This window comes from Petaurus breviceps, unplaced genomic scaffold (assembly GCF_028583685.1).
Source record: "Petaurus breviceps papuanus isolate PSGF00001 unplaced genomic scaffold, PetGlider_PUasm1.0 689, whole genome shotgun sequence".
NCBI lineage: Eukaryota > Metazoa > Chordata > Mammalia > Diprotodontia > Petauridae > Petaurus > Petaurus breviceps.
Window position 1 is genome coordinate 12,389,533 of NW_027186458.1, and position 21,734 is coordinate 12,411,266.

A 21,734-nucleotide genomic window follows, 5' to 3' on the forward strand; every position below is an offset into this window, starting at 1 on the left:
AAAGAAAGAAAGAAAGAAAGAAAGAAAGAAAGAAAGAAAGAAAGAAAAGGAAGGAAGGAAGGAAGAGAGAAAGAAAGAAAGGAGGGAGGGAAGAAAGAAAGGAAGGAAGGAAGATGGAAGGACAATAAAAAAAAAAACACTGAACTACTCCTGGCACTCAGAAATGGGAAGATAAAAGCACAGAGCGTTCACGTGTAAAAGCTCATGCTTCTGGAGATTGGAAACTTAAGAAATGACAAAAGAGGAAAAGACATGCTGCAGGGGCTGTGAGAAAAGAGGTACATGGGTGCACTGTTGAATTGGCCCAACCATTGTGGAAAGTGGTTTGGAATCATGCCCTGAGATTTTCCAAACTGCATGTACCCTTTGAACCAGTTATTCAATGACTGGGTTTATACCCTGAGTTCAAATCTGGCCTCACACACTTCCTAGCTGTGTGACCCAGGGCAGGTTACTCCATCACTTTCTAACCCTCATCCTAAATGCTTCCAACAGCACAGATTAGTTTAGGTGATAACACCTTCATTTTCCAGGGAGTCCTAAGGCCCAGGAGCTCCTTTCCTGGTCAGTGTAACCCAAGAGCCTCCACCCTGTGGACAGCCCCAGTGGGGGCATAAGTAAGTAAGTAAGCACAGCCTGGGCCCTGCCTCAAGGAGCTTCCAAACTAGTTAGTCAATCACTCTAGCATACAAGCAGCTGTAATACAGCAAACAGAAGGGTCTACAGAGTGCTGTTTAAGGCTTGTAGATGGGATAATCATTTCCAAATGAGGTGGTGAGGCCAGCCATGTTGGAGGAGGAGGCATATGTTGAGTCAGGTCTAATAGGATTTTGACTGATTTAGTGACTGAAGGGCATTCTGGGCCTAGGGAATGGTGTGGACAAAGGGATAGAGGCAGGAAAGTACAGGATATGACCTCATAGGATGGAGATTGATTTTTTTCCCCCATGGGAGGAGGAAGTATTCCTCATTTTCAAAGAGTTTAGATAAAGGGAAGCTATGCAGGCTTGGGAACTTGTTTAAAGGGGAAATCCGGGCACTTTCCTGCCTCTGGGGGCAATTGTTTTCCTCAGTGAAATGAATTTCTCCTGATTTCCCTCATATAGTGTGAGGGAGGGGTTGGCCCTTTTAAAAGAAAAGTCTTGGGGCAGCTCTCTGGTGCAGTGAACAGAGCCCAGGCCCTGAAGTCAAGAGAACCTGAGTTCAAATCCAATCTCAGACACTTGACACTTAACTAGCTGTGTGACCTTGGGTAAGTCACTTAACCCTGACTGCTTTGCCTTCCCCCTCCAAAAAAGGAAAAAGTCTTCGCATTCATCTGCTCATGATGCCCTATGGATCACACAGGACACTGAACCTGATACAGGGACTTTAGAGATAAAAAACCCTTCTTTCCAGTCAAGAAAATGAGGCCCAGAGACATGATGGGATCTGCCCATATCCTAACATCAGTAGCAGACGGAGATTGGACCTTGGTCCTCCCCTTCTAGGTCAGTGTGGCTGAAGTGGAAGGGGCCTGAGGGGCATGGGTGGGGAATAAGGCTGGGAGGGCAGACTGTGGCCAGATCCTGGAAAATGAGTCCTCAGCTGGGCAAAGTGCACAGAACATCATTGGGACCACACACTGAGCTCAGCAGTGAAGCCTTCAGCACAGGCAGCTGGAATCATAGTGGGGACAGCTCACAGAGTGGAGAAAGGCTGGGGGAGAAGACACAGCATCTTTGTCTCCCAGGAGTGTTTTCTTCCTGGTCACAATGTTCTTACCCAAAGACCTTTAACCTGCCCTTCTCCCTTCCCTCCTCTTTGACTCTAGGCCCAGGCTCTGACAGCTGCCTCCTGACCCCCCCTCCCCATCCCTCCAGAAGTGTGCCCCATGTGACCAGTGGTACTGTAATCAATCACTCTATTAATTAACAAGCACTTCCACCTGCCAAGTTCTCTAGGTAAGGATCCCAGGCAGCACATTGGCTTAGAAAACCACATAATAACATTATGTTTTATTGCATATTTATTTTGTAAAATATTTCCCAATTATATTTTAATATGGTTCCAGTAGTATTTGACACCACGTCTAGATCATTAATATCTGAGGCCCAGTTCATTCAAAGGAGAAAGAGAAAGTCTAGAATAACTGGGTTTTTTTTTTGTCTTCTTTTGCTTACTCCTTGGTAAGGCAAAGTATTTTTTCTTCTCTTCTCATATTCCCTGGACTGGAACAATTGGCCAATCAAATCCAGAAAATTAGGAAATGGCTCCTTCTTCATGGTGACCCTATCATGTCTGGGCCCTCAGAGGGTGGCCATGGCAGACCTGGCCTGGGCTTCACAAACTGCATCTAAACATAACCCTGTGCAGTTGCCTTTTGTCCAATTTGTGCACATTTTATTCCCCAGTGATCCAGAAAGCAGCTAAAGGACCCTCTATTTCCAGAATGTTCCTTCAATAACCTATCATTTTTCCGCTGAATAATCAAGATTTTACTTTCATAGAAAAGTCCTAGAGATCAGAGGCATGGATTTGAGGTTTGGAGTCAGTCAGGCCAATAGCATTTACTGAGTCTGCTACGCACCAGGCACTGTCCTAAGCAGCTGGACCAGAGGGCCTCGGAGGCCCCTTCAGACTCCAGACTGATGATCCTGTGATGTCCCCAAGCTCCCCAGGAAGTCTGAAGGCTTCAAGGGCTGGTTTGTCAGGGGCCTGCACCCCCACCTCCCCTATCCACACTCATCATTTCAGAAGGGAGGACACTGTAATACCATGAATGTCCACTGGGTGGAAGGAGGGTCCCTGCTTAGGAAATAAATGATTTCACACTGGGATGAATTCTGGTTCTGAAGGGATGGGATGAAAGTCCTCATTTGAATGAGTATCATGACGACTGAATGGCTGTTTGGAATTGGTAGAATCATAGGAATTACGGCTTGAAGCAATGATAAGAACTGTGGGCATTGCTATAATAAGCCTTGCAAAGCGCTTGGTAAACACATTCCCATGTGCCCTTCACACCCACCCTGGGAGTTATGGCCCCCAACCCCCTTACATATAAGGAGACCTGAGGGGAGAGGTTAAGTGACCTGCTCAGGGTCACAAGGCAATTAAGTGTCTGAGGTGGGACCTGAACTGGGGTCTTCAGGACTCTAAGTCAGAGGCTGCACTGGCTGAGCACCTGCTACCTTGAAATTTAGACCCACTTTGCCCCCATGGAAGGCTTGTCTTCTCTCTCCTCACAAGACTTCCTGTCCCCCAATGGCTTACAAAGAGCAGGATAAAAATACTGCTTTTATATCTCTCATTAAAATGACAAGAAAACAGAGAGCACTGGAACTCTGTGAAAGTCAGTGCTGAGGGGCAGCCTATGGGCTCGGCCCCCAGCAGCACATCTGGGCACAGGAGGAGTATGCAACCTGGGCTCTGTCTGAGGCCCTGGAACAAGCCCCAAAGGATCATGTCCACATGTGCCCCCGGGCAGTACAAATCAAAGACCAATGTCTGCCCCCTCCCATGTACACTGGCCCTCACTCTGGCTCCCTCCCCTTTGGCCCAAGCCCCACCTGCACTCACAGAATCAGCAGAGCAAATACAAGGATTCTCAGATGCCTCCAGATTTTCCTTTCTTTACCTCTTCACGTGGCCAGAACTTCACCACATTGGCATCCTGCCCCCCACAACCCCACACACAATGGGAAGCTTAGCTGAGACTGTGGAGAAAAGCCAAAGACCCCACAACATTCATTCGTTGGGTTGTTTCTGCAGTCAGACAGGGATCCAGAGGTCAGGGCAGCATCGGGGTGAAGGAGGGCTCATTCCCAAAGCCCTCTGGCCCTGGCTGCTGGCTGTCTCCCTGAAGACTGAGACAGGCAGGAAGAAAGGAGGCAGGGAGGGAGGCCTTAGAGAACAGGGGGGAGGCCCTGAGGATGCTGCCCTGGGCTTGGGCCAGTAGAGTCCAGTGAGGATCCCAGGGGCCAGTGCTGGGGAGAGAAGCCAGAGGGGAACAGGAACAACACAGGACTGCAGATGGGTTTTCCTTCTCAGGTCCAGACCAGGCAATTCTCTCAGGCTGAAGAAGGACACACAGACTCAGGGGGATCCTCCAAGGCCCCTCTGGCCTTCAGCCTCTCACCATTCTGAAGGCCCTGCCTCACTAATCCTCAGGCCAACTTCCCATATAGCCTGGTCTTTGAGAGCCCCTTTACCACAGCCCCTCTCTCCTTTCAGGCCCCCAGAGTCTCAACTTTGGCTGTGGGAGAGACATCTGACCCCTGGGCACTCTCATTGCCAGGACACAAAGGAGGGAAACAGCCCAGTCTGGGACATACATCCCAGAACCAGGGTGTGGGAAGGGAAGGGGACCCCAAGGGAAGGCTGCTGGGCTAAGCCTCTCCTCTGCCCTCTCACTGCTCAGGGCCCAGGGACACCATGGTCTGGCCCCTTCCTTCTGCCCTCCATGTCCACCCTTCACTTACCTGCAGCTGAAACATAGGCCCCTCCTTTTCCACCTGGAAAAGGAAAAAAAAATCCCAGTGAGGAATCCAGGAGAGGAGACCACACCAAGGTCTCAGAAGTTCAGTGGTTTGTCTGGGAGACACAACAAATAACTGAGACTGCACCCCATCCCCACTGCAGTCCAGCCTCTAGATCCAAGGGGAAGAGAGAAAAGAGGCCCCCAAAGGGGCCCTGCCCCCCTCCAGGCCTGGCTCCAGGGGCTCCCAAGGCTGGGCTACAGCCCCCAGCTGGGGGGACACCAGGCCCTGGGGCAGACACCCCCATATTCATCTCTGGTCTGAGTCTGAAGCAGATTTCCCCTCAGCCAGCCTGTCACACCCCTGCCAGGCATCCTCAGAGACATGGTTTCCAGTTAGGGATTTGTTCATCTAGAGCCTTGGGGCCCATCTGAGGGTCTCTTAGATGGGAGGCAGAGGACTTGGGGACAGAGAGACAAGCTGGGGGTCAGGGTGATGGGGTACCTGGGGTCTAAATCAATTTGTAAAACCAATTTGTACAACCAGTTTGTACAATTGTAACTGCAATTTGTATTGTAAAATCCCTTTCCCAGCCTCAAACTCTGCCCCTTCCCCCTATCAGCACTGCCTAGGCAACACCTTGTGACTCCTTTGCTCTTACTTAATCTCTTCATTTCTCCTCTGGTCTGGCCCAAATCTCATCTAAACCATCTGTGCACTAAAGTCACAAGTTCCTCTTGGTCAGCTCTAACCTTTATCTATGCACTGGGGTCCCTTCCATCCAGTCAGCCCTGACAATGGCAGCCCTACCCTTTAAAAGTAAAAGCATGTACCCCTCTCACTCGCAGGTCTCCTAAGGACTCATGCCCGCTTCTATGAAGCATAAAAATAAACTTCTGCACCTCTCACTCCAATTAAGCCTGAGACCTTGAATTCCTTCCAGACCCTATTGCAGGTTTTCTGGTCTTAGATACGATCAGAGTTCCTGCTGAACCTATTGGGAGCTATCCCTCATGAAGGGGAGGCCTCAATCTCCCTGGTGCCTGTTCCCTGAGGACCCTCCCAGGCCTGCCCACCTGAATTCTTCTTCCTCCAGACCCCAACTCCAGCAATGACTGCAGTGAGGAGGAGGCCAGCAGCAATGCCCCCAACAATGTACCAGGTCGATGGGGAGGGTGGCTCTGAAATGGAAAAGGAAAGTGAGAGGCCCTGACCCCTCTAGCCTGAGATTCAGTAAACCCTCCTCATCTCCCACAAAACCTCCACCTCCATTTCCTCCTGTGTGGGGTGGATGGCCTTCCCCCCCCTCCTCTCTGTCCTTTCCCCTCCCTCCCCTCCCTCCTCTCCAAGCCCTTACCCCACTGCAGGGTGAGGGGCTCAGGCAGCCCCTCATGCTGAACTCGGCAGGTGTACTCCCCTTCCTGGCCCGGGGTCACCTCCACAGCTGCCCACTTCTGGAAGGTGCCGTCCCCTGAGGGCCTGGTCTCAGTGAGCTCAGTGTCCTGGAGCAGCTCCTGCCCATCCCTCAGCCAGGTCAGGGAGATGTGCTGGGGGTAGAAGTCCTGGGCCCGGCAGTGCAGGGTCACCTTCCCATGGGTGGCCATGTGGCGGGTCACTCGGGCAGAGGGAGGGTCTGGGGAAAAAGATCAGAGGGTGTTCCAGGCTCCCCTCCCCCCTCCAGGGTCATGGGGACAATGGGGGAAGGGGACACGCACAATGGGGGGCTGGGGCCCTTCAGTGCCGAGCACACTCAGGCAGGTGTGAAGGCAAAGGTCAGAGGCAGTTCCAGTCTCCCCTCCCCTTCCCCTCTAGGAGAATAAGAAGGGTTGGGGGTCTGGGGCCCGGGCCTTGAGTGCTGAGCATAAGGGGCGGGGAGGTGGTACCTGCCCTCAGCAGCGTCTCCTTGCCCATCTCCAGGTACTTCTTCAGCCACATCACACACTCCTCCTCCAGATAGGCTTTCCTTGCCTCCTCATACCTCCTCTCAGCCTCCCACTTGTGCTTGGAGTTCACCTCGGGGGGCACGGCCGCCATCCACGTGGAGGTCTCCCGGTCCAGGGAGATGAAATCCTTCCCATCGTAGGCGTGCAGGTCAAATCCGCGCCTGAAGCCGAGCTCGGGGGTCAGCTCACAGCCGTATGTGGTCTGGAAGGTGTGGACACCTGCGGCCCGGGGAGGGTAGGTTAGGGCTCTGCGGACCGGGACCCCCCCCCATGCCCCCGCACTCACCGGCTGCGCTGTGGTTGAAGTAGCCCTGAGCGGTCTCCAGGTTCCTTCGGTACCACTGCACGTTCCCCCTGGCCCTCCTCGTTTCCCTCTCCCAGTACTCAGGGTCCTCTCGCCCCATCCCCTCCATCCACGCCGCGCGCGGCTCCATCCTCTGACTCGCGCTGTCACTGTCGAAGCGCACGAACTGCTGATCGTTCACGTAGCCCACGATGAGGAAGCGCGGCTCCCCGAGCCCGGGCCGGGTCACGGAGATGGAGAAATACCGCAGGGAGGGAGAGCCTGGGAGGGACCGGCCGGGGTCAGGGCGGGGGCAGCGGCGACCCCGAAGTCCCAAGATGGCTTCTCCCCCACCCCCCGGCACCCCCATCCCACTACCTGACTCCAGCACTTGGAGATCAGCGCAACACCGTCACTGACCTCATGGACGAGTCCTAGAACCCCTCGCTGGACCTTGCCCCTCTCCACGCCCCCTCCTCTGGTCCGGGTCCCGGGTCTCCCACTCCTCACCCTCTGCCCCCCCCACCTTGGGTCCTAGCCTGGTCCCCACCTCCTCCCCCTTCTCCCCCCATCTCCGTGTGCCCCCTCCGTGAGCAGGTTCTGTCCTCGCCCCTGGATGGGGGGGGGGGGGGGGCGCTCCGGACCAGCTCTGCTCCTCCTTAACGCCCCCAGGGCTGTCGCCCCCATCCTCCCTCCCGGCTCCCTGTCCTCACCTCCCCCCACCAACCCACTTACCGCCCCTCCCAGTAAAGACCCGACACCAAGACCCCCCACGGGGTAACACACGGGCCCCCCACCCCGGGCTGGGAAGCCCCATCCCCCTCTCCCATCCGCCCTGGGGGCCGCACTCACCCGCCCAGGTCCCGGGCAGGGCCAGGGTCCCCAACAGGAGGAGAGAGCGGACGAGGAGCTCCATGACCCTCGGGCAGAGGAGCCCGGGAGGGCAGAGACTTGGCAGACCTCTGTGTTTATAAAGGGACGAATCCCTCACTTCTGATTGGCTTCAGGGAGGCCCTGCCGGCCAATAGCAAACGGGAGACAGCAGGCGTCATTGGTGACTGGGCAGAATGAGCCGGCACAGGTTAGGAGACCAAAACTGAAACTGAGGAGGAAATCCCAGGCTTTAGATGAAGTATCCCAGCGAGACAAAAATGGACAACTTGGCCAAATTAAGCTCAGGAAGTTTATTAGCCGGCCGGCGACTGCATCGAGGATGCAATCCAAGAAAGCAGCCCCTAGCTCAGGGTAGTCGGACCTTTTGTACAGAGCTAAACCAGGGGCTCCTTGCCTTTGGCTTCACAGGTACAAGCTGTGCTTACTGAAGCAGGATGCTGTGGTTACACAGGTTGGGGCATACGGGACCCATAGCTGCCCCCTTACGCTAGAAGAACAGGATGTGGGGCCCTTGACCGGGCTGGGACTTTCCACAAGAAAATTGCAAGCAGGCTACTTATTGGCCAAACCAGGTCAGTTCATGGAGACCTTGGCTTGTTCACTGTTATTCACAAGTTAGGAAGAGAATGTCCCCACCCAAAACCAATGATGAGGGATGGCTCCCAATAGGTTCAGCAGAAACTCTGATCTTATCTGAGACCAGAGAGCCTGAGATTCAGTCTGGAAAGAATTCAGTAGGCCTAAGCAGACTTGGAGTCAGAGTTGAAAAAGTTTATTATACAACTTACATGGGGCAAGGATCCTTAGGGGTCCTGCAACCTTAAAGGGGAAGAATTAAGGTTTATATAGAATCATCCATAGTAAAACCTGTTGCCAATTATGCTAACTAGGTGATTAAGGGTGGGATTAGGGAGGAGTTAAGGTGGGGACAGTGTAATGTAACTGAGCAGGTGCATTGCCCATGATTCACTGGGAAAAAGCCCAAGGGGGGGGCTACCTAGAGGTGTGGTTTTAGGCTTGCAAACGTCACTAAGTCAATGAGTGGTCAAGGGCTGATGGAGAAGTGCCCAGTCTGCCACCCATCAGTGTCATGTTTGACAAGATTAATGTCTGGGAACCAAGGCTAACCGGAGACTTGGGATAATGGACTAAGGAGTTAACCCAGAGATAGGGTCCTGAAGGATTCATGGGGGCAACGAGACACTATGCAAGGGGAAGATAATAGTTGCCTAAGCTGGAATGTTCATAGATACTTTTGTGAAGGCTTGATAGGTATAGCTTGCTAGTGTTTCAAGGCTGAGATAAACAATCCATGAGTTGTTGCTGGGCACAATTAATGCTTAAAAGCTGGGTGGGGAGGGGAGAAGGGACAGAGTTAATGCTCTGAGACTGGGGGGGGGGGGATGGAGTGTGAGTTTACAACCTGGTTTTACAAATTGATATCACAAAGTTTTACAGACTGATGATACAAACATAGATCCCAAGCACCCCATCACCAAGGGCCTCTGAAGACTGAAGAAATCAGCAGGCTGCTTGGTGGAGGGCATGGTAGCCACCTCCATTTTAATGCCATCCATCCCAACTGTGACTCAGGCAAGTCTGGTAACCTCCCCAGGCCCTGTAGATAAGCATGCCAGGGACCCGAGAAGAAAGAGAAATCAGAGTCCAGTAAATGGAATTTGGAATCACTGAGAAGACTTTGTCTCATCATAAAAGGGGCATCTGGGGCCCCCTGTGGTTAGAGCTCAGGGCCTGCATTCAGGAAGACTTCATTTATAATCCAGACCTCAGACATTTACTAGCTGTGTGATCCTGGGCAAATAACTTAACCCTGTTTGCCTCAGTTTCCTCCTCAGAAAAAAAAATGAGCTTGAGAAGAAAATGGCAAACCACTCCAATTTCTTTGATAAGAGAACCCCAAATAGGGTCATAACAAGTCAGACACAACACAATAACAACAGAACGAAAGAGCTTAATTCTTAAAATGGGGAGGAGTACCATTTCAGCCTAAGCTTGTTCTGAAGTGCCTGAGATGTGAAGGTGTGAATTCCTAATTACTTTTTTTCCAGAAAAAAAAAAAATGAACCTAGGCACATTTGGTAAAAGGCTCCCTCTCTCTTGTTCCATCAGCCCAACTAGGAAAGCAGGAAACTTCAAATTTCATGGAGAACATAAAGCTACCCCTGGAGAGGATCTTTGAGATAATTTTTATTGGAAACTGAAGACCCACAATCCACTCTTATAGACCCTTGGACAAACAACTCTTCTCTTTGTTTCTTCTCCTTGCTCAACATTGCTCCCTAGATAACAGAATATTAACTCTAGTCCTTAACCTTACCCTATTTTTGAGAATGTCCAGAGTCTCCTTTCATTAAGTTTATCAACAACTCTGTTGCCTCCTTTTTCTGTTTGGCACCTTGTGGGTCAGAGGAATTGTTTCCTCTTATTTCAGCTCTGTTATTGTCACACACACAATTTAACCCTTCACAAGAAATGGCAAGGTTACTTTCACATGAGTTTCTCTTATTGTTGCTTGGAGACCTGTTTTCATTTGGTCATTTATAGCTGGCAGGACTTTAGAAACTTTCACATCCTTTAAACTCATCTATTGGCAATGGCTCATGTTTCACGGTGTCGGTTCTTTCTCTCTCTCTTTCGATATAAATGACTTGTTTTAGTCACATCTGATGTATGCTACGGACAATGTTTGAATTCCAATAAGGCCCAAAACCTGAAGTGATCGATCAGACTGCTTTGCTCTAAAAATGCCCTTTCTTGTGCCAGCAACTTCAAAGACCAGATAAGGCCGAATAGTGGGGCTTCTCTTATCTTTAGAGGCATGTGCTGTGTGGGGAAAGCTCAGGCATCCTGGGATCCAGCTGACACTAGTATGTCAATTGTCTTGTAAACATATGGAGACCAAATCAGAGGGACAGAAACTTTGTCCTTCTTGTATCACACAGTCAGAAATTGTGTTTTGGCTCCATGCAGCACGTATCTGCTAGCTTTAAGGAAATAAATGATATAAATGTATATCACCCAGCCTGTTTGCCTCCTTTAACCAAACTTTCAGATCTATAGTTAAGGTGCCAGGACTCAAGTGGAACAGAGGGAGTGGGACAAAGGCAGAACAGGACCCCACCTTGCCAATTATATTGACTCAGGTACCTTAGGATCCATTATTCCTGGAGTCTTAATCTTGACAGGGTCAGGTAAGTTCCTGATGAGCAGCTTCCAAAGGACTCCCACTAGTTTTCTTGAAGACTGAAATTCCCTTTAGGCTAGCTCAGGGGGTAAGGATCAAATCTGTGATCAAACACTCTGTATACATCCCCTGAATGACCACTCTATCTAGAAAAAAATTAGCACCAATATTGCCAGCACTAGTGTTAGTTAACTAAATATAGACCAAATTACATTGCCCACAATAGGGCTCGTTTGATTGCTCAAAGTTATTTGATCTTAAAACTGAAGTGGACAACTGAGAAACAGTACACCAAAGCCAATTATAATTTGATAGGAGTGTCACACACATGCACATAACTTGGGACACAATAAAAGTAAAATGTTTACATCCCTATATGAGAAAATGACACCTGTCAATATTGAAATTTATATGTTTATGACGACCTTAGAAAGGGACGTGTAGATAGATAGATAGATAGATAGATAGATAGATAGATAGATAGATAGATAGATAGAGGGTGAAGCTATAAATGAACTTATCTGACGATTAAAAAATACTTTATTAAGGGGTTAAAAGGGACTGTAATGGGATAAAAGTAAAGGATGAGGCAGAAAAAGGTAAATTATGCCACATGAAGAGGTATAAAAACATACTATAGTAGAAGGAAAGGAGGGAGGGAGATAACCATCATAGGAACATTATTTTCATTGGTTCTGGTTCAAAAAGGGATCAAAAGTTACATTTAATATTCTAACCTGAAAAGACACAAAAACTCATTATGATAGAGGGAAAGGAGGCAGGGAGAGGAGCACTGTATGAAATTTACTCTCATTGGTTTGGGGTCAAAGAGAGAATAACATACTCTGATAAGTATAAAAATCCATTATGCCCTAAAGGCAGTAGAAGGGGTAAGGGGAGGGATAAGAAGGGGGATGTCAGAAGGGAGGGAAATAATAGTAAGGGGAAAGAGTAGGTAAAGAAGGGGGGGCCAGAGGGAGGGAATACTGAGGGAGTCAGTGTTCAAAAGGTCAAAAGGAAAACCCTTAAGGAGGGGAAGGGAGAAGGAAGAAACAAAAACATAAACAGGGGAGGGAACATGATTTCCTTGGGGGGCAGAGTCAAGATGTCGGAGAAGAAACAGCACTTCCTTGGGGCTGTGGCTTCCACATCCCCCAATTCATGTAAAAGGGGACTCTGAACAAACTTTGGAGGTCAGTGGTTTTTCCAATGAGATATTTCACATTGCCATCTATTTTTTTCATTTGATTGGATCTTTTTTTTTAAGTATCTTGATTTCTCATAAAGTCATTAGCTTCCAATTGCTCCAGTCCAATTTTGAAGGAGTTATTCTTTTCAGTGAGTTTTAGAAATTCCTTTTCCATCTGGCAAATTCAGCTTTTTAAAGCATTCTTCTCCTCATTGGCTTTTTGGGCCTCTTTTGCCATTTGACTTAGTCTATTTTTTTAAGGTGTTATTTTCTTCAGTGTATTTTTGGGTCTCCTTAGCAGGCTGTTGACTCATTTTTCATGATTTTCTTGCATCATTCTCATTTCCCTTCCCAATTTGTCCCCCACTTCTCTTACATGATTTTCAAAATCCTTCTTGAGCTCCTCCATGGCCTGTAACCAATTCATATTTTTCTTAGAAGGCTTTTAATGCAGGAGTTGTGACTTCTCTGTCTTCCTCCGACTCCATGCCTTGATCCTTTTTGTCCCCCAAAAAGGATTCTATCTTATGTTTGTGCTTCTATTTCTTGCTCATATTGGCAGTTAATTACTTGACTTTTGAACTCTTTGCCATGGTAGAACTCTGCTTCCACAATGGAGAGAGCTATGTCCCAAGTCACTGGGGTTTTTGCAGCTGCTGGAGCTATTAGATGGACACCCTCTCTACAGCCCCCACAGGCTCTGGATCACTGGTCACACACCCCAGGACCACCATCCAAGACCGTGATCCAGATCCAGGCAGGTCAAAGCAATAGCGCTTACTCTCTGATTAGATTGCTTGGTCCCCCTACAGTCTGCAGGCCAGGAGCTCTGGAAGAAGTCACATGGCAGTGGATGCAGCCACTGTGGCTCCTGCTGGTATTTTACTTTAGTGAAGCCTGCTCCAGACATGGCTGTTTGGGCCGCCCTGGGGCTAAAACCATGGCTCCCAGTGCACTGTGATGGACCCTTTCTGCCAGCCTTCCTGGCTTCCTTCAATGGGAGATTGGTTTCTCTCTGTCATTTTGTGGGTTCTGTAGCTCTAAAGTTTGTTTAGAGTCATTTTTTACATGTATTGGAGTAGGTGGAAGCTGGACTCAGGTGGAAGGCCTGTTTCTACTCCAGCATCATGGCTACACCCCCTTGCTGCTGCTTTCTTGAGGCATTGAATTGTATGTTATTCCAGCATCTCAACGAAAGTTCACTCCCAAGACCTGTAAGTTTTCAGTGCTCCCAAAATTGTATGATTCCCTATCCTCCTCTTCCCCCCCCAACATCATAGATATGCAAATTCTTGAGTCTGAGCAATCCATCTGTGGGCTGGCCCCATGTGGAGGTGACTGACATATTCAGTCATTAAGTCAACTGGAAAGCTATACTGGTAGAAAGGGACAGAACTTTAGAGACCCCTGTCATCGAAGACTCCTTCCCTGGTCATTCTTCTGTAGGCTTCAGACTGGGCTGAAAGCTGGACCTGAGACCCCACTCTACTCCTAGGATTGGAACCACAAGCTGATGCTTGCTTTGAATGTGTTCCCTGCTTAGGACCCAGCTTATGGCCCAGCACCTGCCGCTTACCCAGGATCTGCCACATCTAGGGAGAGATGCCCTCAGTCTGCCCTAAATATCCATCCCCAAGTTGGGCAATAAGAGATAGGGCTTCCAGGCACACCTTTTCCTACCTCTTTATGCTGGATCTGGGACCCTTTCTTGGCCTGATGAACAGCCTTTCCCTGAGCTGGAATGCTCAGTAATGGTTTTCCTGACTGGCCCTCTTCCCCAATGTCTACAGAATCCTCTCTTTGTCTAGAACAATGCCTCTCTGTTTCTTAGATTTCCCACCCAGGATTCAGGCTGGGCAGTGTTCTCCATCTGCTTTTAGAAGGTGTGGAGGTGCCAAGCTGGAGGTGCTCTTTCCTTCTTCTCCTCCATCTTCCTTCTTAAGTCTTTTAATCAGGTCGGGTACAGTCTCCATTCTGAGTGCAATGTAGTAGGAGGTGGAAACTGGGAGTCCAAACCTGACATCCCAAACTGTTTTCCAGTTTTCTCTGCAGTGCTTGTGGAAAACAGGAACCCTTCACCTTCCCATTAGCAGGTGGCTCTTGGAGACAAAGTGAGTGTGATGACTTTAATAACCCTCCCTAACTCAAATCCAGTTCAGTTGTAAGTCATGACCTCCTGTCCCCAATGTTATGGTCCACATGGAGAGTGAAGGACAAACCATCACCAAGACCCTTTATGCCTCTCTGGCTGTTCTGGCTCTGCTGTCCTATGCCTTCCTGGCTAGTCAGAGTCCGAGGGTCCAGGGTTCAGGTCCACCGACAGCCAGGTATCCAAGACAAAAGGAATCTTCCTCAGTTCTCTGTGCCTTCCTGCCCCAATCCCCCTGAATGAAATCATTAAAAAATGAAACAATGGGACGGGGTTGGAGGGATGGGGTCTTGAGAGTTTCTGGCGGGGTGAGGGGGGCGGGAGTGGGGTCTATGAGAGCCACAGCAATGAGGGTCCTAGACCAAATCGGTGAACGTCGGATTAGGGTGAATTGGAGGGTCTTGGAGTCTGCACGGGATATGACTCATGGCTGGGAACATGAAGTTCTTGGCTTCTGGAATTAGAGACAAAGCGTGGGATTTAGTCCCTGGGTGAGACTTACACAAAGCAACTCAGCATCGCAGCCTTGGGGGGCTCCCAGCAGGTTGCCCTCTCTCAGAGGGGCTTGTTGGGGCAGTCCTTGGCCGCCCCCTACAGCTTGAAACGGTGCCTACGTGTCTTCCCAGTCAGCTGCCGGCAGTCTGAAAGTGAGAGAAAGAATGAGGGTCTCTCGATAACAGAGGATGTTCGGCAGCAAAACGGACTTTAGAAGAGAGGATTCTGCTGGACGGGGGGGCGGGGTGCAGACCAAGAGAAAGAGGGGGAATGAGGGAGAGAAAGAACGAGAGCGAAAGTCAGAGGCAAAGACAGACGGAAAGAGAAAGACAGAGTAACCTTGAAAGAAGGGGTCCAGGAGAGGGTGCCCAGGGTTTTACTTGCTGTAGTCATAGGAGGAGGCGCTCCAGCCTAGAGCTAGAGGCATCAGTGGCAGGGGGACAGTGGACTTGTGAGAAAGTGTGAGGGTCTCCTGAGGACAGGCGGCGGTCACAAACCAAATGGTCTTTAGAAGACAGGAGTGCATTGGGGAGCGCGGAGACAAACATAAAGACTGAGACTGAGACTGAGAGAAACAGTGACTTTGAAAGAAGGAGTCCTGGGGCTGGGGGACAAGGGTCTGCTTGCCATAGTCGTGGCAGGAGGTGCTTTAGACCGGGATAGCGCTCTAGGAAGTGGGAGGGTGGAGCTGTGAGCTGTGCTGACCTGAAGTGGAAGAAGCCCACACCCCGCTCTCTGAAGATAGGGGAGGGGTGGATACATATAACCATGGCCAAGGGACTCTTTGACATCAGCTCAACCCACCCCCAATGAAGTAGAAATGAATCCAAACAATGGGGTGGGGGAATAGGGAGCCCACACTTTCTGAGCAGGGCAGGGATATGGGCTCTACACGAGCCAGAGCAATGAGTATCCAGGGCCCAGTGGGTGGACGTCGGATTAGGGTGACTTGGAGGGTCCTAAGATCTGCATGGGATATTGCCTGTGTCTGGGAACATGAAGATCCTGGCTTCTGGAAGGTGAGATGAAACGACGGATTTAGTCTCTGGCAGAGACCGAAAAAAAAAAGGCCCCAGTAACGCCGCCTTGTGGGGCCCCCAGCGGGTGGCCCTCCCTCACGGGTGTTTGTTGGGGCACTCCTAGGCTGCCCCCTAGCCTTTGAGACGTTGGTTCCGCCTCTTCCTGCTCTGATACTGGGAGCTGGAAAGTGAGAGAAACAGTGGAGGGGTGACTGGAGAGCCAGGACAGTGTCCCCTCGATCCGCGGGTCCCCCAGAGGGGTGAAGCCGGGCGTCAGGGGTAACTGGAGAGCCTCGGTAGTCCCCTCCTCGACACCCGCTCTCCGAGAGGCGAATGTGGGCGTCTTGGGTCCGTGGACAGCTGGGACAGTCCCCACCCCACCCCTTGACACCCAGGTGCCTCAGGGCGAGAACCTGGGGTTTGTGGTGCCTGGAAAACTGGGGAAGTCCTCCCTCGAGGCCAGCGTCCCTCAGGGAGGGAACCCGGGTGTCTGGGGTGCCTGGAGAGGTGGAAGAGTCTCTCCCTCGATGCCCTGGTCTGTAATAGCGGGAAACAGGATCCTGTAGGGTGCCTGGAGAGCCGGGTTCCCCAACGGGGTAACACGGATGTTTTGATTGCCTGGAGAGCTGGTAAAGACCCTGCCCCCACGCCCCCTGCCTCTTCCCCCCCCCCCAAGCCTCTTCGAAGGGAGAGGGAGGGAGAGAGGGGGAGGGAGAGCGTGAGCCAGAGAGAAATATGACCTGAGCTAGGAGTGAAATACACACAGATCAAAACTGTGCATGAGAGACACTCCACCCAAAAGAAAATGGAATGCAGAATGCAAGAATGTGTTGGCCCAGAGAGATACACTTGAGACCTGCAGGGATCACCTGAGATGTGGGAGAAGATTCTCTTCTCCTTCAGCTGAAATCAATAAAGCCCAGCAGAACAGTCAGGACCGAATGGCGAAGCATCCCGATTATCATTATTTTTTGTCTTTTGTCTTTTTGGAGGGGGGAAGGCAGGGCAATTGGGCTTAAATGACTTGCCCAAGGTCACACAGCCAGTATTTGAGGCCAGATTAAACTCATGTCATCCTGACTCCAGGGCCGGTACTCTATTCAAGCATATAGATTCTTGAAGAAAAAGTGACAGGAGGTAGAGGAGGAAAGAGCATGAAAGCAGTGGATTTGGACCTTTTCAGAAACTCAGAAGTAAAACCTCCCAACCGCTGCGGAAATGATGGAAAGTTCCATGTACCTCCAGAGAAAGACCTTAGGGAAGCCGAATGGAGATGGAAGCATACTGTTTTTTTTTTTTTTTTAACCTTCCCCCCCCCCCACCACCCACCCGGGGGGTTTTTTTTTTTTGGTTTGGGGGGGGGGGGGGGGTGTCTCTGTTGCACACATCGAACTTGCATTAAGTTGCTTACGATCTTCTGGGAGAAGGGAAAAGAAAGGAAGCTTTGGTTCCAGGGAAGGATGGAGAGAATGAAGCCACACAAACGGCTCTTAAAATAAGGAACTTGAGAACGTCAAAGTCTCTCCTTTTTGCCAAACATTCTCTCCTGCCCCTTCCCAGAATGCAGAGGACACCCATTGTCCCATGGGGTCAGGCAAAGCGCATTTCCACCTTAGCTACGTTGCCCAAAGAAAAACCTTCATCGTTAAACTGCCCCTTCGTATCCTTCGGCCATTTATTGATGGGGGAATGTCTCCCATTTCTTACATATTTTACAAATTCTGTATATATTTTAGATATGAGACATTCCTCTGATAAAGTGTCTATATGAATAGTTTTTCCATTTTCTGCTTTCCTCCTCCTCTTGGCTACATTTTTTTTTTTTTACAAAATCTAAATTTCATGAAATAAAAATTATCCCCTTTACACCTAACTTTGGTCTCTATCTGGTCTTCCTTCATAAATTGTCCCCCTCTCTAGAAGTCTGAGAGGTAATATGTTGTGTTCCCCTTATTTTCTTCTAAAACTTCTCTGTATATCCAGGCCATGGATCCATTTTATTTTTCAAATGCTTTATTAACTTCTGATTTACATCATTCATTTCTGCCAGATTTTGAGTTACAAATTTTCTCCCCATTTTTCGCCTACCAACCGCCCCAAAATAGCAGTCCCACAGGATATCCCCTCCTCCAATCTGCTCTCTCCCATAATTTCTCCCATACCCCTTTCGACTTTTGCAGTGGATCTCTATGCCTCAGTGCCTGTATATCTTATTTCCCAATTACATGTAAAATAATATTAATAATATATATTTAAATATATAATTTTAAAACTTTGAATTTCAGATTCATTCCCTTCCTCCTTTGTCACCCACCTTTACTGGGAAGATAAGCTGTTCAGTATAGGTTGTACATATGTGACTAATGCAAAACAATAACATAGTAGATATATTGTAAAAGACTATCTATATTTCCCTCCCTCCTATCGCACCTCCCACTTGTTCTATTCTCTACTTTGATCCTATCCCTTTTCAAAAGACAGTGCTTCCAACTTCCCTCCCCCCCAGCCTGCCCTCCCTTCCATCATCCCCCCCTCATCCCCTTTCCCCCCTACTCTCCTCCCCCCTACTACTACCTGGAGGGTGAGATCCCCTATTTGGTGTGTATTTCATTCCCTCCTCAAGCCAAATTCAACGGGAATAAGGTTGTCCCACTCCCTTTTGTCTTCCTATTCTTCCTCTCCATAGTAACCATTTTCCCTTGCCTCTTCTATATGAGATAGTTTACCCCATTCTGTCTCTCCCCATCTCCTTTCATTATATTCCTCTCATCTCTTAATTTCACCTTTTAAGTTTCATCCCTTCCTGTTAAATTGGTCCTGTGCCCTCTATCTATGTATACACACATCCACATATGTATTCATATGCCCATATACCATCATATATAGACACATATATATTTCTATTCCCTTCAACTACTGAGAAAAGTTTCATAAGTTACAATTATTTTTTTCCATGTAGGAATATTAATAGTTCAACTTTGATAAGTTCCTTATGATTTCTTTTCCATGTTTACCTTCTCATGCTTCTCTTGCTTCTTGTATTTGAATGTCAAATTTTCTATTCAACTCTGGTTTTTCAGCAAGAATGCTTGAAAGTCCTCCATTCCACTGAATGACCATATGTTCCCCTGAAACATGATACTCAGTTTTGCTGGGTAGGTGATTCTTGGTTTTAATCCCATCTCCTTTGACCTCTGGAATATCATATTCCAAGCCCTTTGATCCCTCAATGTTGTGAAGTGCCAACCAGAAATTATACACTAGAGCCCCCTTAATCCTGCTAGAGGGGACCCCTACTGGGTTCCTTGGAAACCACCTAATAGGCTCCAATAGTAAAGAGATGTTTCACCTGTGTTGCTAAAACATGCCACAGATTCCCACAGATTCAGGTCTGTTTATGTTTGTATTCAAAGCTTTGTTAAGGGACTATGCCTTCGCTTTGCTTCAGTAGAAATAATATTAATCATTTGTCTTAATAGAATAATACTGAGAAAGTTTTGCTTGAATGAGCACAATGCTGATACTCTGTTACTAGCAATCACATTGTCTATAAAATTATGTCTAACAGAAAGCTCGATACTGTCTTTTGGTCTGAGAGGCAGTCCTGGCCAGTTAATAAACACTCCTATCAAATTATAATTGGCCTAGCTGTCCCGTTATATCTCCGTGTCCATTACAGTAGAAGCTGCCAGTTCCTGTGTTATCCTGATTGTGATTCCACAATATTCAAATTGTTTCTTCTTGGCTGCTTATAATATTTTCTCCTTGATCTGGGAACTCTGGGACCTGGCTATAATATTCCTAGGAGTTTTCTTTTGGGGATCTTTTTGAAGAGGTGATCAGTGGATTCTTTCAACCTTTATTTTGCCCTCTGGTTCTAAAATATCAGGGCAGTTTTCCTTGAGAATTTCTTGAAGGATTAGTTCTAGCTTCTTTTTTTTTCATGGCTTTCAAGTAGTCCAATAATTTTTAAATTATCTCTCCTGGATCTATTTTCCATGTCAGTGGTTTTTCCAATGAGATATTTCACATTGCTTTCTATTTTTTCATTTGTTTGGATCTGTTTAATAGTATCTTGATTTCTCATAAAGTCACTAGTTTCCATTTGCTCCAATCTAATTCTGAAGGAATGATTCTCTTCAGTGAGCTTTTAAGATTCCTTTTCCATCTGGCAAATTTGGGTTTTTAAGGAATTCTTCTTCTCATTGGCATTTTGAGCCTCCTTTGTCATTTGACTTAGTCTATTTTTTAAGGTGTTATTTTTTTCAGTCAGGTTGTTGACTTTCTTTTTTGTGATTTACTTGCATCATCCTCATTTCTTTTCCCAATTTTTCCTCCACTTCTCTTATTTGGATTTCAAAATCCTTCTTAAGCTACTCTATCACCTGTAACCAGTTCATATTTTTCTTGGAAGCTTTTGGTGCAGGAGTTCTGACTTCATTGTCGTCCTCCTGTTCCTTGCTTTGATCCTTTTTGTCCCCAAAATAGGAAACTAAAGTTTGATTGCTGTTCTTGCTTTGCTTCCTTCACTTGCTCATGTTGCCACTCAATTACTTGACTTTTGAGCTTTTTGCCACAGTAGAACTCTGCTTCCAGAGAGGAGAGCTTTTTCCCAGATTACTGGGGTTTTTCAGCTGCCAGAGCTATTAGTTGGCTGCCTTCTCTAGCACTTCCACCAGCTCTGGCTCCTCCACCTTAGACAGTAATCCAGATCCTGGCAGGTTAAAGAAGTGTGATAACCCATCAGAATGCTTGCTTGGTCCCCCTTCAATATGCAGGCCAGGAGCTCTGAAGCAGCCATGCAGGGGGTGGCTGCCACAGCCTTAGCTGCTTCTCCCTCTGAGGGCAGAGGCTGGACCTCACTCCCTGACTCCCTGTTCCCAAAGTCTACACTGACCTCTTACTTTGTCTTTGGCATGTATGGGTTGATAATTCTGGAAACCTCCACAGCTGCTGGTGATCCACTCTCCTGGAAGTCCCTCCATCGGGGCCTGGTCATGGCCTCCCTGGGGCTAAAACTGCTGGCTCATACAGGGCTTGGCTTTGTTACCAGTGTTCCACAATGGACCCTTCCTGTCTACCTGCTGGGCTCTATTCAGCGTGAGATTTGTTTTTCTCTGTCACTTTGTGGGCTCTGTAGCCCTAAAGTTTGTTTAGCGTCATTTTTAAAAAGTAATTGGGGTTAAGTAACTTGCCCAAGGTTATACTGACAGTTTTGTGTGTGTGTGTGTGTGTGTGTGTGTGTTAAGTATCTGAGGCTGGAACCAATCCCAGGTCCTCCCAACTCTGGGGCCAACACTCTTACTCACTGTGCTATGTAGCTGCCCCTAGAATCATTTTTATAGATATTTGATGTGGTTATGGGGGAAGTACAGGGAGTTTTCCTGCATCTATTCCACCATCTTGGCTCTACCCCTACATACACTAAAAGTTGCTCTCTCACCATGTCCCCCAATTTGCTCACCTCTCTACAAACTCAGAAGTTTTCTCAAACTCCTGAAAGTATACCTAGTAGGAGGTAGGGAGGGGAGACTTAGGACCCAATATTAGCTGCCTTCCACTTGATTCATCTGTATTAGTTCTTCCTTTCATACCTTGCTTTCAGGAAATTGTCTCCCCTTTTTATCTTGTTCCTAAACAATTTTGCTTTTTTAGAATCATCACATCACACCCAATTTAAACCACCATAGTAAGGATAAGAGTATTAAGAATAGCCCTCGTTGGATGCAGAGCCAAGATGGTGGCATAGAAGCAGGAAAACTCTGTGAGCTCCCCCCATAATCACCATAAATACTTATAAAATATTACTCTATACAAATTTTAGAGCTACAGAACCCACAAAGTGACAGAGAGAAACAAATCTCCTGCTGAAGGCATCCTGGAAGGCAGACAGGAAGGGTCCATCACAGCTCACGAGGAGCCAACGACAGCCCCATGTGAGCCCATGTTTTAGCCCCAAGGTGGCTCTGACATGCATAGGCTGGAGTGGACTCTGGGAGAGTGGATCAGCAGCAGCTGTGGTGGTTTTCAGAATTATCAGCCCATAAATGCCAAAGACAATGTGAGAGGTCAGTGTGGAACTCTGTTGGAACTGGCG

General features: G+C 48.4%; 2 protein-coding genes across 4 annotated transcripts in view; one reads left to right on the forward strand and one right to left on the reverse strand.

Moving 5' to 3' along the window:
* LOC138174635 (class I histocompatibility antigen, Gogo-OKO alpha chain-like) overlaps positions 1 to 7,690 on the reverse strand; it is a 529,286-nt gene extending 521,596 nt beyond the window's left edge. Inside the window, exons 1-7 of one of the 3 annotated variants that reach the window (XM_069104994.1) lie at positions 7,539 to 7,690; positions 6,690 to 6,968; positions 6,344 to 6,622; positions 5,818 to 6,093; positions 5,537 to 5,641; positions 4,464 to 4,496; positions 1,991 to 4,057 (exon numbers count right to left, since the gene is read on the reverse strand). In XM_069104994.1, coding sequence (XP_068961095.1) covers positions 4,053 to 4,057; positions 4,464 to 4,496; positions 5,537 to 5,641; positions 5,818 to 6,093; positions 6,344 to 6,622; positions 6,690 to 6,968; positions 7,539 to 7,602 — 1,041 coding nt within the window. In that variant the 5' untranslated portion in view covers positions 7,603 to 7,690 and the 3' untranslated portion in view covers positions 1,991 to 4,052. Of the gene's footprint in view, positions 1 to 1,990; positions 4,058 to 4,455; positions 4,497 to 5,536; positions 5,642 to 5,817; positions 6,094 to 6,343; positions 6,623 to 6,689; positions 6,969 to 7,538 lie in introns of those variants that run through there. The other 2 variants (XM_069104993.1, XM_069104992.1) reach the window with 2 other exon arrangements.
* The window catches only part of LOC138174636 (BOLA class I histocompatibility antigen, alpha chain BL3-6-like), a 451,117-nt gene that overhangs the window by 158,331 nt on the left and 271,052 nt on the right, over positions 1 to 21,734 (forward strand). The window lies entirely within an intron of this gene.